Below are 17,174 nucleotides of genomic sequence, written 5' to 3' on the forward strand. Positions count from 1 at the left end.
CAGAGCTGCACTCACTATTCTGCTGCTGGGGCAGTCACTGTGTACATACATGACATTACTTATCCTGTACTGATCCTGAGTTACATCCTGTATTATACCCCAGAGCTGCACTCACTATTCTGCTGCTGGGGCAGTCACTGTGTACATACATGACATTACTTATCCTGTACTGATCCTGAGTTACATCCTGTATTATACCCCAGAGCTGCACTCACTATTCTGCTGCTGGTGCAGTCACTGTGTACATACATGACATTACTTATCCTGTACTGATCCTGAGTTACATCCTGTATTTTACTCCAGAGCTGCACTCACTATTCTGCTGCTGGTGCAGTCACTGTGTACATACATGACATTACTTATCCTGTACTGATCCTGAGTTACATCCTGTATTATACCCCAGAGCTGCACTCACTATTCTGCTGCTGGTGCAGTCACTGTGTACATACATGACATTACTTATCCTGTACTGATCCTGAGTTACATCCTGTATTATACTCGTGAGCTGCACTCACTATTCTGCTGCTGGTGCAGTCACTGTGTACATACATGACATTACTTATCCTGTACTGATCCTGAGTTACATCCTGTATTATACTGCAGAGCTGCACTCACTATTCTGCTGCTGGTGCAGTCACTGTGTACATACATGACATTACTTATCCTGTACTGATCCTGAGTTACATCCTGTATTATACTCCAGAGCTGCACTCACTATTCTGCTGCTGGTGCAGTCACTGTGTACATACATGACATTACTTATCCTGTACTGATCCTGAGTTACATCCTGTATTATACCCCAGAGCTGCACTCACTATTCTGCTGCTGGTGCAGTCACTGTGTACATACATGACATTACTTATCCTGTACTGATCTTGAGTTACATCCTGTATTATACCCCAGAGCTGCACTCACTATTCTGTTGCTGGTGCAGTCACTGTGTACATACATGACATTACTTATCCTGTACTGATCTTGAGTTACATCCTGTATTATACCCCAGAGCTGCACTCACTATTCTGTTGCTGGTGCAGTCACTGTGTACATACATGACATTACTTATCCTGTACTGATCCCGAGTTACATCCTGTATTATACCCCAGAGCTGCACTCACTGTTCTGCTGCTGGTGCAGTCACTGTGTACATACATGACATTACTTATCCTGTACTGATCCTGAGTTACATCCTGTATTATACTCCAGAGCTGCACTCACTATTCTGCTGCTGGTGCAGTCACTGTGTACATACATGACATTACTTATCCTGTACTGATCCTGAGTTACATCCTGTATTATACTCCAGAGCTGCACTCACTATTCTGCTGCTGGTGCAGTCACTGTGTACATACATGACATTACTTATCCTGTACTGATCCTGAGTTACATCCTGTATTATACCCCAGAGCTGCACTCACTATTCTGCTGCTGGTGCAGTCACTGTGTACATACATGACATTACTTATCCTGTACTGATCCTGAGTTACATCCTGTATTATACCCCAGAGCTGCACTCACTATCTGCTGCTGGTACAGTCACTGTGTACATACATGACATTACTTATCCTGTACTGATCCTGAGTTACATCCTGTATTATACTCCAGAGCTGCACTCACTATTCTGCTGCTGGTGCAGTCACTGTGTACATACATGACATTACTTATCCTGTACTGATCCTGAGTTACATCCTGTATTATACCCCAGAGCTGCACTCACTATTCTGCTGCTGGTGCAGTCACTGTGTACATACATGACATTACACATCCGGTGTTGTCCTCCGGAGCTGCGCTCCTCACCTGCACCATGCTCCAGCCGTTCACCTGCTTACATTGTGGGGGGAGTACAAGGACATCGAAGTAGTAAACTCCGCCCAGACTTGTGAACTGACGCAAATCCACAACGTCGTCCTCCAGCAGCTCCTCCTCCTGGGCGGGGTTCAGTAGCGATGTGGGGGAGTGGCCTGGAGAAAACGCAGTCACATTCCTTTAATCCAGTATCTGATAACATTACGTGCAGCAGCTTTGGTTGTGTCACAGGATATAAAGTGTAGAATATCTGATACTCCAGTCCTATCCAAAGCTGCATTCATAGTTCCGTCATCTTACTGCAGCTCTGGTAGGGACTGGAGTGTGATATATTCCGGATCCTATGAAGCATCTTGTAACACGGTGGTGGTTTTGTTACTATTGCGCCTGCCCTGACCTTCGCTGGGGTCTTCCTCCTGACTCCGCCTCTCTGACTCGTTCTCCATCTCGTTCTCGTCTTCCCGGTGGGACTCGGCACTCAGGACACTCTGTGACATGAGAATAAGGTTTGGCCTCTGTGCTGCTGTGGCACCTGATACCTATGCAGGTGGGTGGTCATGTGCATGCACCAGCAGGCTCAGGATGATACCTTCCTCTCCTCTGACTTCCTCTCCTCCTCTAGCACAGTAGTGCTCTCCAGCGCAGGCTCCTCCTCCTGCTCCGCCCCCAGCCTCCATTCTCCACCCCCAGTCTCGGAGATGAGGGTGTCGGTAGGTGGCTTTTCCTCTGGCTCCTTCCCTTGGGGCCGGTAAGTTTGGCTCAGGCAGGAGATGTGGTCGTAGTCGGTGTGGAGGAGGCGCACAGCAATGTTACTCAGGGCTAGGGGGCGGGGCAAATCAAAGGAAAGCTCCGCCTCCTCGAAGTGGTAACCCCGGAACCTGCAAGGAAAAGAGCAGAAGGATGAATCCCTCAACTGCAGGAACTTACCTACAACACATGGCGGCCTGTACAGGGGCGGAGACTTACCTACAATACATGGCAGCCTGTACAGGGGCGGAGACTTACCTACAATACATGGCAGCCTGCACAGGTGCGGGGACTTACCTACAATACATGGCAGCCTGTACAGGGGCGGAGACTTACCTACAATACATGGCAGCCTGTACAGGTGCGGGGACTTACCTACAATACATGGCGGCCTCTACTGGGGCAGGGACTTACCTACAATACATGGCAGCCTGTACAGGTGCGAGGATTTACCTACAATACATGGCGGCCTCTACTGGGGCAGGGACTTACCTACAATACATGGCAGCCTGCACAGGGGCGGAGACTTACCTACAATACATGGCGGCCTGCACAGGGGCGGAGACTTACCTACAATACATGGCGGCCTGCACAGGTGCAGGGACTTACCTACAACACATGGCAGCCTGCACAGGTGCGGGGACTTACCTACAACACATGGCAGCCTGCACAGGTGCGGGGACTTACCTACAACACATGGCGGCTTGCACAGGTGCGGGGACTTACCTACAATACATGGTGGCCTGCACAGGTGCGGGGACTTACCTACAACACATGGCAGCCTGCACAGGTGCGGGGACTTACCTACAACACATGGCGGCTTGCACAGGTGCGGGGACTTACCTACAGCACATGGCGGCCTGCACAGGTGCGGGGACTTACCTACAATACATGGTGGCCTGCACAGGGGCAGGAACTTACCTACAACACATGGCGGCCTGCACAGGTGCGGGGACTTACCTACAATACATGGTGGCCTGCACAGGGGCGGGGACTTACCTACAACACATGGTGGCCTGCACAGGGGCAGGAACTTACCTACAACACATGGCGGCCTGCACAGGTGCGGGGACTTACCTACAATACATGGTGGCCTGCACAGGGGCAGGAACTTACCTACAACACATGGTGGCCTGCACAGGGGCAGGAACTTACCTACAACACATGGCAGCCTGCACAGGTGCGGGGACTTACCTACAATACATGGTGGGCTGTACAGGGGCAGGGACTTACCTACAATACATGGCGGCCTGCACAGGGGCAGAGACTTACCTACAATACATGGCTACCTGTACAGGGGCAGGGACTTACCTACAATACATGGCGGCCTGTACAGGGGCAGGGACTTACCTACAATACATGGCTACCTGTACAGGGGCAGGGACTTACCTACAATACATGGCGGCCTGTACAGGGGCAGGGACTTACCTACAATACATGGTAGCACGTACAGGGGCAAAGACTTATCTACAATACATGGTGGCCTGCACAGGGGCGGGGACTTACCTACAATACATGGCGGCCTGTACAGGGGCAGGGACTTACCTACAATACATGGCAGCCTGCACAGGTGCGGGGACTTACCTACAATACATGGCTACCTGTACAGGGGCAGGGATTTACCTACAATACATGGCGGCCTGTACAGGGGCAGGGACTTACCTACAATACATGGTGGCCTGTACAGGGGCAGGGACTTACCTACAATACATGGTGGCCTGTACAGGGGCAGGGACTTACCTACAATACATGGCTACCTGTACAGAGGCAGGGACTTACCTACAATAAATGGCAGCCTGTACAGGGGCAGGGACTTACCTACAATACATGGCGGCCTGTACAGGGGCAGGGACTTACCTACAATACATGGGTACCTGTACAGAGGCAGGGACTTACCTACAATACATGGTGGGCTGTACAGGGGCAGGGACTTACCTACAATACATGGCTGCCTGCACAGGTGCGGGGACTTACCTACAATACATGGCAGCCTGCACAGGGGCAGGGACTTACCTACAATACATGGCAGCCTGTACAGGGGCAGGGACTTACCTACAATACATGGTGGCCTGCACAGGGGCGGGGACTTACCTACAATACATGGCAGCCTGCACAGGTGCGGGGACTTACCTACAATACATGGCTACCTGTACAGGGGCAGGGACTTACCTACAATACATGGCTACCTGTACAGGTGCGGGAACTTACCTACAATACATGGCGGCCTGTACAGGGGCAGGGACTTAGCTACAATACATGGCAGCCTGTACAGGGGCAGGGACTTACCTACAATACATGGCAGCCTGTACAGGGGCAGGGACTTACCTACAACACATGGCAGCCTGCACAGGTGCGGGGACTTACCTACAATACATGGCAGCCTGCACAGGGGCGGGGACTTACCTACAATACATGGCTACCTGTACAGGTGCGGGAACTTACCTACAATACATGGCAGCCTGTACAGGTGCGGGGACTTACCTACATTATATGGCGGCCTGTACAGGGGCAGGGACTTACCTACATTACATGGTGGCCTGCACAGGGGCGGGGACTTACCTACAATACATGGCGACCTGTACAGAGGCAGGGACTTACCTACAATACATGGTGGGCTGTACAGGGGCAGGGACTTACCTACAATACATGGCAGCCTGTACAGGGGCAGGGACTTAGCTACAATACATGGCAGCCTGTACAGGGGCAGGGACTTACCTACAATACATGGCGGCCTGTACAGGGGCAGGGACTTACCTACAATACATGGTGGCCTGTACAGGGGCAGGGACTTACCTACAATACATGGTGGCCTGTACAGGGGCAGGGACTTACCTACAATACATGGCTACCTGTACAGAGGCAGGGACTTACCTACAATAAATGGCAGCCTGTACAGGGGCAGGGACTTACCTACAATACATGGCGGCCTGTACAGGGGCAGGGACTTACCTACAATACATGGGTACCTGTACAGAGGCAGGGACTTACCTACAATACATGGTGGGCTGTACAGGGGCAGGGACTTACCTACAATACATGGCTGCCTGCACAGGTGCGGGGACTTACCTACAATACATGGCAGCCTGCACAGGGGCAGGGACTTACCTACAATACATGGCAGCCTGTACAGGGGCAGGGACTTACCTACAATACATGGTGGCCTGCACAGGGGCGGGGACTTACCTACAATACATGGCTACCTGTACAGGTGCGGGAACTTACCTACAATACATGGCTGCCTGTACAGAGGCAGGGACTTACCTACAATACATGGCTACCTGTACAGGTGCGGGAACTTACCTACAATACATGGCGGCCTGTACAGGGGCAGGGACTTACCTACAATACATGGTGGCCTGTACAGGGGCAGGGACTTACCTACAATACATGGTGGGCTGTACAGGGGCAGGGACTTACCTACAATACATGGTGGCCTGTACAGGGGCAGGGACTTACCTACAATACATGGCTGCCTGTACAGAGGCAGGGACTTACCTACAATACATGGCTGCCTGTACAGGGGCAGGGACTTACCTACAATACATGGAGGCCTGCACAGGTGCGGGAACTTACCTACAATACATGGTAGCATGTACAGGGGCAGGGACTTACCTACAATACATAGCAGCATGCACAGGGGCAGGGACTTACCTTGGGTTCTTGTTGAGATTGGCCCAGATGCACAGTGTGACGGTATTATTCCTGATGACTTTCTGCATGTTCCCGGTATCGATGTCTGACAAGGCGGCCGCGCTCTGTGTGATACGTAACGTTATACAATCTACATAAAGTGCTCAGTACACATTCTCTACTCACATCCAGAGCTGCACCAATTCCCACCCTGCAGTGTGTAGAGTATGGCGCTGTGCAGCTCTGGGAGTGACTGGAGGACGAGCCAGTGATGGTTCTGTTACCTTCAGCAGATGCTCGGTGGCCTCATTGAATTTGCGGTGGAGCAGCTCCTGCAGCCGGCGGACGCTCTGTGTGTACTGCCCCGCCTCCGCTTCTCCCAGCTCCTCCGCCGGAGTGTCCAGGAGGAGGAGCTCCAGCTCCCCAATCAGCTGCAGAGACACAACAGGCCACAGCTGTAACCCCTTAGATATCATGGTCACCGGAGAAGCCTGTACCCCGCAGTCTGTACTCCACACCATGTACCCTCCACCCCGCACCATGTACCCCACACCCTGTGCCCCGCACCCTGTACCCTCCAACATGTACCCCACACCCTGTACCCCGCACCATGTACCCTCCACCATGTACCCTCCACCATGTACCCCGCACCATGTACCCCACACCATGTACCCCACACCATGTGCCCCACACCATGTGCCCCGCACCATGTACCCTCCACCCTGTACCCCGCACCCTGTACCCCACACCATGTACCCCACACCATGTGCCCCACACCATGTGCCCCGCACCATGTACCCTCCACCATGTACCCTCCACCATGTGCCCCGCACCATGTACCCCACACCATGTGCCCCGCACCATGTACCCTCCACCCTGTACCCCACACCTTATACCCCGCACCCTGTACCCTCCACCATGTACCCTCCACCTTATACCCCGCACCATGTACCCTCCACCATGTACCCTCCACCATGTACCCTCCAGCTTATACCCCGCACCATGTACCCCGCACCATGTACCCTCCACCATGTACCCTCCACCATGTACCCTCCACCATGTACCCTCCACCTTATACCCCGCACCATGTACCCACCACCATGTACCCTCCACCTTATACCCCGCACCATGTACCCTCCACCATGTACCCTGCACCATGTACCCTGCACCATGTACCCTCCACCTTATACCCCGCACCATGTACCCACCACCATGTACCCTCCACCATGTACCCTCCACCATGTACCCTCCACCATGTACCCTCCACCATGTACCCTCCACCTTATACCCCGCACCATGTACCCTCCACCATGTACCCTGCACCATGTACCCTGCACCATGTACCCTGCACCATGTACCCTCCACCATGTACCCCGCACCATGTACCCTCCACCATGTACCCTGCACCATGTACCCTGCACCATGTACCCTGCACCATGTACCCTCCACCATGTACCCTCCACCTTATACCCCGCACCATGTACCCTCCACCTTATACCCCGCACCATGTACCCTCCACCATGTACCCCGCACCATGTACCCTGCACCATGTACCCTCCACCATGTACCCCGCACCATGTACCCCGCACCATGTACCCTGCACCATGTACCCCGCACCATGTACCCTGCACCATGTACCCTCCACCATGTACCCCGCACCATGTACCCCGCACCATGTACCCTGCACCATGTACCCTGCACCATGTACCCTGCACCATGTACCCTGCACCATGTACCTTCCACCATGTACCCTCCACCTTATACCCCGCACCATGTACCCTCCACCATGTACCCCGCACCATGTACCCTCCACCCTGTACCCCGCACCATGTACCCCGCACCATGTACCCTGCACCATGTACCCTCCACCATGTACCCTCCACCCTGTACCCCGCACCATGTACCCTCCACCATGTACCCCGCACCATGTACCCTCCACCATGTACCCTCCACCCTATACCCCGCACCCTGTATCCCGCACCATGTACCCTCCACCCTGTACCCCGCACCATGTACCCTCCACCATGTACCCTCCACCCTGTACCCCGCACCCTGTACCCCGCACCCTGTGCCCTCCACCTTATACCCCGCACCCTGTACTCACCCTCAGGACCAGGCGGCTTTTATTCAGCACAGACTGGAAATCCTCGGCCTCCTCCGCGCTCCACAGACTCATGAAGGTGTTGATCTCCTGGGGTACAGTGGGGTCCGGGCTCCCGTCACACAGCATGTACCGATCCCACTGCCAAATAGTAGGGAGTAACGAGAGGGTCCGGGGGGCTCTGCCCATCACCCCTGTATACAGCCCTGCCCTGCCATGTACACACAGTACATCCCCCCCCCCCGCCCAGTGTATAAGGAGACAGACCTTCCCCCGTATCCGCAAGTCTCTCTTCCATCGCCGCGCAGCGTCCAGCCTCTCCTCCAGCAGCAACCGGTGCTCCAGCAACTCCTCCTCCCGGTGCTCCAGCAACTGCATGAGACAGCACACTGCTCTCTGTTATCAGCCACTACACCCCGGGGGGGGGGGACTGTACAGGGGGGGGTACAATCTATTACTCTCTGTTATCAGCCATTACACCCCGGGGAGAGGAGACTGTACAGGGGGGGATACAATCTATTACTCTCTGTTATCAGCCATTACACCCCGAGGAGAGGAGACTGTACAGGGGGGGGATACAATCTATTACTCTCTGTTATCAGCCATTACACCCCGGGGAGAGGAGACTGTACAGGGGGGGGGGGGGTACAATCTATTACTCTCTGTTATCAGCCATTACATCCCGGGGAGAGGAGACTGTACAGGGGGGGATACAATCTATTACTCTCTGTTATCAGCCATTACACCCCGGGGAGAGGAGACTGTACAGGGGGGGGATACAATCTATTACTCTCTGTTATCAGCCATTACACCCCGGGGAGAGGAGACTGTACAGGGGGGGATACAATCTATTACTCTCTGTTATCAGCCATTACACCCCGGGGAGAGGAGACTGTACAGGGGGGGGGGGGGTACAATCTATTACTCTCTGTTATCAGCCATTACATCCCGGGGAGAGGAGACTGTACAGGGGGGGATACAATCTATTACTCTCTGTTATCAGCCATTACATCCCGGGGAGAGGAGACTGTACAGGGGGATACAATCTATTACTCTCTGTTATCAGCCATTACACCCCCGGGGAGAGGACACTGTACAGGGGGGGATACAATCTATTACTCTCTGTTATCAGCCATTACATCCCGGGGAGAGGAGACTGTACAGGGGGGATACAATCTATTACTCTCTGTTATCAGCCATTACATCCCGGGGAGAGGAGACTGTACAGGGGGGGATACAATCTATTACTCTCTGTTATCAGCCATTACACCCCGGGGAGAGGAGACTGTACAGGGGGGATACAATCTATTACTCTCTGTTATCAGCCATTACATCCCGGGGAGAGGAGACTGTACAGGGGGGGGGGATACAATCTATTACTCTCTGTTATCAGCCATTACACCCCGGGGAGAGGAGACTGTACAGGGGGGGATACAATCTATTACTCTCTGTTATCAGCCATTACACCCCGGGGAGAGGAGACTGTACAGGGGGGGATACAATCTATTACTCTCTGTTATCAGCCATTACATCCCGGGGAGAGGAGACTGTACAGGGGGGATACAATCTATTACTCTCTGTTATCAGCCACTACACCCCGGGGAGAGGAGACTGTACAGGGGGGATACAATCTATTACTCTCTGTTATCAGCCATTACATCCCGGGGAGAGGAGACTGTACAGGGGGATACAATCTATTACTCTCTGTTATCAGCCATTACATCCCGGGGAGAGGAGACTGTACAGGGGGGATACAATCTATTACTCTCTGTTATCAGCCACTACACCCCGGGGAGAGGAGACTGTACAGGGGGGATACAATCTATTACTCTCTGTTATCAGCCATTACACCCCGGGGAGAGGAGACTGTACAGGGGGGGGGGATACAATCTATTACTCTCTGTTATCAGCCATTACACCCCGGGGAGAGGAGACTGTACAGGGGGGATACAATCTATTACTCTCTGTTATCAGCCACTACATCCCGGGGAGAGGAGACTGTACAGGGGGGGGGATACAATCTATTACTCTCTGTTATCAGCCATTACACCCCGGGGAGAGGAGACTGTACAGGGGGGATACAATCTATTACTCTCTGTTATCAGCCATTACATCCCGGGGAGAGGAGACTGTACAGGGGGGTACAATCTATTACTCTCTGTTATCAGCCATTACATCCCGGGGAGAGGAGACTGTACAGGGGGATACAATCTATTACTCTCTGTTATCAGCCATTACATCCCGGGGAGAGGAGACTGTACAGGGGGGGATACAATCTATTACTCTCTGTTATCAGCCATTACACCCCGGGGAGAGGAGACTGTACAGGGGGGGATACAATCTATTACTCTCTGTTATCAGCCATTACATCCCGGGGAGAGGAGACTGTACAGGGGGGGATACAATCTATTACTCTCTGTTATCAGCCACTACACCCCGGGGAGAGGAGACTGTACAGGGGGGATACAATCTATTACTCTCTGTTATCAGCCATTACATCCCGGGGAGAGGAGACTGTACAGGGGGGATACAATCTATTACTCTCTGTTATCAGCCATTACATCCCGGGGAGAGGAGACTGTACAGGGGGATACAATCTATTACTCTCTGTTATCAGCCATTACACCCCGGGGAGAGGAGACTGTACAGGGGGATACAATCTATTACTCTCTGTTATCAGCCATTACACCCCGGGGAGAGGAGACTGTACAGGGGGGATACAATCTATTACTCTCTGTTATCAGCCATTACACCCCGGGGAGAGGAGACTGTACAGGGGGGATACAATCTATTACTCTCTGTTATCAGCCATTACACCCCGGGGAGAGGAGACTGTACAGGGGGGATACAATCTATTACTCTCTGTTATCAGCCATTATATCCCGGGGAGAGGAGACTGTACAGGGGGATACAATCTATTACTCTCTGTTATCAGCCATTACACCCCGGGGAGAGGAGACTGTACAGGGGGGATACAATCTATTACTCTCTGTTATCAGCCATTACACCCCGGGGAGAGGAGACTGTACAGGGGGGGATACAATCTATTACTCTCTGTTATCAGCCATTACACCCCGGGGAGAGGAGACTGTACAGGGGGGGATACAATCTATTACTCTCTGTTATCAGCCATTACATCCTGGGGAGAGGAGACTGTACAGGGGGGGATACAATCTATTACTCTCTGTTATCAGCCATTACACCCCGGGGAGAGGAGACTGTACAGGGGGGGATACAATCTATTACTCTCTGTTATCAGCCATTACACCCCGGGGAGAGGAGACTGTACAGGGGGGATACAATCTATTACTCTCTGTTATCAGCCATTACACCCCGGGGAGAGGAGACTGTACAGGGGGGATACAATCTATTACTCTCTGTTATCAGCCATTACATCCCGGGGAGAGGAGACTGTACAGGGGGATACAATCTATTACTCTCTGTTATCAGCCATTACATCCCGGGGAGAGGAGACTGTACAGGGGGATACAATCTATTACTCTCTGTTATCAGCCATTAGACCCCGGGGAGAGGAGACTGTACAGGGGGGATACAATCTATTACTCTCTGTTATCAGCCATTACACCCCGGGGAGAGGAGACTGTACAGGGGGGATACAATCTATTACTCTCTGTTATCAGCCATTACACCCCGGGGAGAGGAGACTGTACAGGGGGGTATAATCTATTACTCTCTGTTATCAGCCATTACATCCCGGGGAGAGGAGACTGTACAGGGGGATACAATCTATTACTCTCTGTTATCAGCCATTACATCCCGGGGAGAGGAGACTGTACAGGGGGATACAATCTATTACTCTCTGTTATCAGCCATTACACCCCGGGGAGAGGAGACTGTACAGGGGGGGATACAATCTATTACTCTCTGTTATCAGCCATTACACCCCGGGGAGAGGAGACTGTACAGGGGGGGATACAATCTATTACTCTCTGTTATCAGCCATTACACCATGGGGAGAGGAGACTGTACAGGGGGGATACAATCTATTACTCTCTGTTATCAGCCATTACACCCCGGGGAGAGGAGACTGTACAGGGGGGATACAATCTATTACTCTCTGTTATCAGCCATTACACCCCGGGGAGAGGAGACTGTACAGGGGGGATACAATCTATTACTCTCTGTTATCAGCCATTACACCCCGGGGAGAGGAGACTGTACAGGGGGGATACAATCTATTACTCTCTGTTATCAGCCATTACACCCCGGGGAGAGGAGACTGTACAGGGGGGATACAATCTATTACTCTCTGTTATCAGCCATTACATCCCGGGGAGAGGAGACTGTACAGGGGGGGGTACAATCTATTACTCTCTGTTATCAGCCATTACATCCCGGGGAGAGGAGACTGTACAGGGGGATACAATCTATTACTCTCTGTTATCAGCCATTACATCCCGGGGAGAGGAGACTGTACAGGGGGGGGATACAATCTATTACTCTCTGTTATCAGCCATTACACCCCGGGGAGAGGAGACTGTACAGGGGGGGGATACAATCTATTACTCTCTGTTATCAGCCATTACACCCCGGGGAGAGGAGACTGTACAGGGGGATACAATCTATTACTCTCTGTTATCAGCCATTACACCCCGGGGAGAGGAGACTGTACAGGGGGATACAATCTATTACTCTCTGTTATCAGCCATTACATCCCGGGGAGAGGAGACTGTACAGGGGGATACAATCTATTACTCTCTGTTATCAGCCATTACACCCCGGGGAGAGGAGACTGTACAGGGGGATACAATCTATTACTCTCTGTTATCAGCCATTACATCCCGGGGAGAGGAGACTGTACAGGGGGATACAATCTATTACTCTCTGTTATCAGCCATTACACCCCGGGGAGAGGAGACTGTACAGGGGGATACAATCTATTACTCTCTGTTATCAGCCATTACATCCCGGGGAGAGGAGACTGTACAGGGGGGATACAATCTATTACTCTCTGTTATCAGCCATTACACCCCGGGGAGAGGAGACTGTACAGGGGGATACAATCTATTACTCTCTGTTATCAGCCATTACACCCCGGGGAGAGGAGACTGTACAGGGGGGATACAATCTATTACTCTCTGTTATCAGCCATTACACCCCGGGGAGAGGAGACTGTACAGGGGGATACAATCTATTACTCTCTGTTATCAGCCATTACATCCCGGGGGGAGGAGACTGTACAGGGGGGATACAATCTATTACTCTCTGTTATCAGCCATTACACCCCGGGGAGAGGAGACTGTACAGGGGGGATACAATCTATTACTCTCTGTTATCAGCCATTACATCCCGGGGAGAGGAGACTGTACAGGGGGGGGGGTACAATCTATTACTCTCTGTTATCAGCCATTACATCCCGGGGAGAGGAGACTGTACAGGGGGATACAATCTATTACTCTCTGTTATCAGCCATTACACCCCGGGGAGAGGAGACTGTACAGGGGGATACAATCTATTACTCTCTGTTATCAGCCATTACATCCCGGGGAGAGGAGACTGTACAGGGGGATACAATCTATTACTCTCTGTTATCAGCCATTACATCCCGGGGAGAGGAGACTGTACAGGGGGGGGGGGGGGGGATACAATCTATTACTCTCTGTTATCAGCCATTACACCCCGGGGAGAGGAGACTGTACAGGGGGGATACAATCTATTACTCTCTGTTATCAGCCATTACATCCCGGGGAGAGGAGACTGTACAGGGGGGGATACAATCTATTACTCTCTGTTATCAGCCATTACACCCCGGGGAGAGGAGACTGTACAGGGGGATACAATCTATTACTCTCTGTTATCAGCCATTACACCCCGGGGAGAGGAGACTGTACAGGGGGGATACAATCTATTACTCTCTGTTATCAGCCATTACACCCCGGGGTGAGGAGACTGTACAGGGGGGATACAATCTATTACTCTCTGTTATCAGCCATTACATCCTGGGGAGAGGAGACTGTACAGGGGGGGATACAATCTATTACTCTCTGGTATCAGCCATTACACCCCGGGGAGAGGAGACTGTACAGGGGGGGATACAATCTATTACTCTCTGTTATCAGCCATTACATCCCGGGGAGAGGAGACTGTACAGGGGGATACAATCTATCACTCTCTGTTATCAGCCATTACACCCCGGGGAGAGGAGACTGTACAGGGGGGGGATACAATCTATTACTCTCTGTTATCAGCCATTACATCCCGGGGAGAGGAGACTGTACAGGGGGATACAATCTATTACTCTCTGTTATCAGCCATTACATCCCGGGGAGAGGAGACTGTACAGGGGGAATACAATCTATTACTCTCTGTTATCAGCCATTACACCCCGGGGAGAGGAGACTGTACAGGGGGATACAATCTATTACTCTCTGTTATCAGCCATTACATCCCGGGGAGAGGAGACTGTACAGGGGGGATACAATCTATTACTCTCTGTTATCAGCCATTACACCCCGGGGAGAGGAGACTGTACAGGGGGGATACAATCTATTACTCTCTGTTATCAGCCATTACACCCCGGGGAGAGGAGACTGTACAGGGGGGGATACAATCTATTACTCTCTGTTATCAGCCATTACACCCCGGGGAGAGGAGACTGTACAGGGGGGATACAATCTATTACTCTCTGTTATCAGCCATTACACCCCGGGGAGAGGAGACTGTACAGGGGGATACAATCTATTACTCTCTGTTATCAGCCATTACACCCCGGGGAGAGGAGACTGTACAGGGGGGGATACAATCTATTACTCTCTGTTATCAGCCATTACATCCCGGGGAGAGGAGACTGTACAGGGGGATACAATCTATTACTCTCTGTTATCAGCCATTACATCCCGGGGAGAGGAGACTGTACAGGGGGGGATACAATCTATTACTCTCTGTTATCAGCCATTACACCCCGGGGAGAGGAGACTGTACAGGGGGGATACAATCTATTACTCTCTGTTATCAGCCATTACACCCCGGGGAGAGGAGACTGTACAGGGGGGGATACAATCTATTACTCTCTGTTATCAGCCATTACACCCCGGGGAGAGGAGACTGTACAGGGGGGGATACAATCTATTACTCTCTGTTATCAGCCATTACACCCCGGGGAGAGGAGACTGTACAGGGGGGATACAATCTATTACTCTCTGTTATCAGCCATTACACCCCGGGGAGAGGAGACTGTACAGGGGGGGGATACAATCTATTACTCTCTGTTATCAGCCATTACACCCCGGGGAGAGGAGACTGTACAGGGGGGGGATACAATCTATTACTCTCTGTTATCAGCCATTACACCCCGGGGAGAGGAGACTGTACAGGGGGGATACAATCTATTACTCTCTGTTATCAGCCATTACACCCCGGGGAGAGGAGACTGTACAGGGGGGGATACAATCTATTACTCTCTGTTATCAGCCATTACATCCCGGGGAGAGGAGACTGTACAGGGGGGGATACAATCTATTACTCTCTGTTATCAGCCATTACACCCCGGGGAGAGGAGACTGTACAGGGGGATACAATCTATTACTCTCTGTTATCAGACATTACATCCCGGGGAGAGGAGACTGTACAGGGGGATACAATCTATTACTCTCTGTTATCAGCCATTACATCCCGGGGAGAGGAGACTGTACAGGGGGGGATACAATCTATTACTCTCTGTTATCAGCCATTACACCCCGGGGAGAGGAGACTGTACAGGGGGGATACAATCTATTACTCTCTGTTATCAGCCATTACATCCCGGGGAGAGGAGACTGTACAGGAGGGGGATACAATCTATTACTCTCTGTTATCAGCCATTACACCCCGGGGAGAGGAGACTGTACAGGGGGGGATACAATCTATTACTCTCTGTTATCAGCCATTACATCCCGGGGAGAGGAGACTGTACAGGGGGGGATACAATCTATTACTCTCTGTTATCAGCCATTACACCCCGGGGAGAGGAGACTGTACAGGGGGGATACAATCTATTACTCTCTGTTATCAGCGATTACACCCCGGGGAGAGGAGACTGTACAGGGGGGGATACAATCTATTACTCTCTGTTATCAGCCATTACATCCCGGGGAGAGGAGACTGTACAGGGGGGGATACAATCTATTACTCTCTGTTATCAGCCATTACACCCCGGGGAGAGGAGACTGTACAGGGGGATACAATCTATTACTCTCTGTTATCAGCCATTACATCCCGGGGAGAGGAGACTGTACAGGGGGGGATACAATCTATTACTCTCTGTTATCAGCCATTACACCCCGGGGAGAGGAGACTGTACAGGGGGGGATACAATCTATTACTCTCTGTTATCAGCCATTACACCCCGGGGAGAGGAGACTGTACAGGGGGGGATACAATCTATTACTCTCTGTTATCAGCCATTACACCCCGGGGAGAGGAGACTGTACAGGGGGATACAATCTATTACTCTCTGTTATCAGCCATTACACCCCGGGGAGAGGAGACTATACAGGGGGGATACAATCTATTACTCTCTGTTATCAGCCATTACACCCCGGGGAGAGGAGACTGTACAGGGGGATACAATCTATTACTCTCTGTTATCAGCCATGATAGCTCAGCCTGGGGCCTGGGTCTCACCTTTGCCTCCAGGCGCTGCAGTTCTTCTCTTTCCTGTCGCTCTTTCTCCAGTCGAGCTGCTTCAATCTGTTCAGCGAGAATCTGAGCTTCTTCTAGCAAACGTAAAGACGTGGTAAGGAAAAGGTTAAATACTTCTTACAGCTGAAGGTTTGTTACCATGTAATGTGTTTTCTCATGTATCTCATCATCACATGTCCCCTGGCAGTGAGGGGCCTCTATGTAATGGTGGATAGCCCCCTGTAGCGCCCCCGGGTGGACGTGCTGAGCACTG

At 51.8% G+C, this 17,174-nt stretch overlaps 1 protein-coding gene across 2 annotated transcripts in view; it reads right to left on the reverse strand.

Moving 5' to 3' along the window:
• Window positions 1-17,174, reverse strand: part of DNAI7 (dynein axonemal intermediate chain 7) — a 29,967-nt gene that overhangs the window by 11,537 nt on the left and 1,256 nt on the right. The window contains exons 3-10 of one of the 2 annotated variants that reach the window (XM_072144811.1): window positions 16,904-16,995; window positions 8,549-8,653; window positions 8,285-8,422; window positions 6,465-6,611; window positions 6,202-6,305; window positions 2,393-2,681; window positions 2,201-2,291; window positions 1,795-1,958 (exon numbers count right to left, since the gene is read on the reverse strand). In XM_072144811.1, the coding sequence (XP_072000912.1) occupies window positions 1,795-1,958; window positions 2,201-2,291; window positions 2,393-2,681; window positions 6,202-6,305; window positions 6,465-6,611; window positions 8,285-8,422; window positions 8,549-8,653; window positions 16,904-16,995 (1,130 nt within the window). Of the gene's footprint in view, window positions 1-1,794; window positions 1,959-2,200; window positions 2,292-2,392; window positions 2,682-6,201; window positions 6,306-6,464; window positions 6,612-8,284; window positions 8,423-8,548; window positions 8,671-16,903; window positions 16,998-17,174 lie in introns of those variants that run through there. The other variant, XM_072144812.1, reaches the window with a different exon arrangement.

This window comes from Engystomops pustulosus, chromosome 4 (genome assembly GCF_040894005.1).
Source record: "Engystomops pustulosus chromosome 4, aEngPut4.maternal, whole genome shotgun sequence".
In the NCBI taxonomy this organism is placed as follows: domain Eukaryota; kingdom Metazoa; phylum Chordata; class Amphibia; order Anura; family Leptodactylidae; genus Engystomops; species Engystomops pustulosus.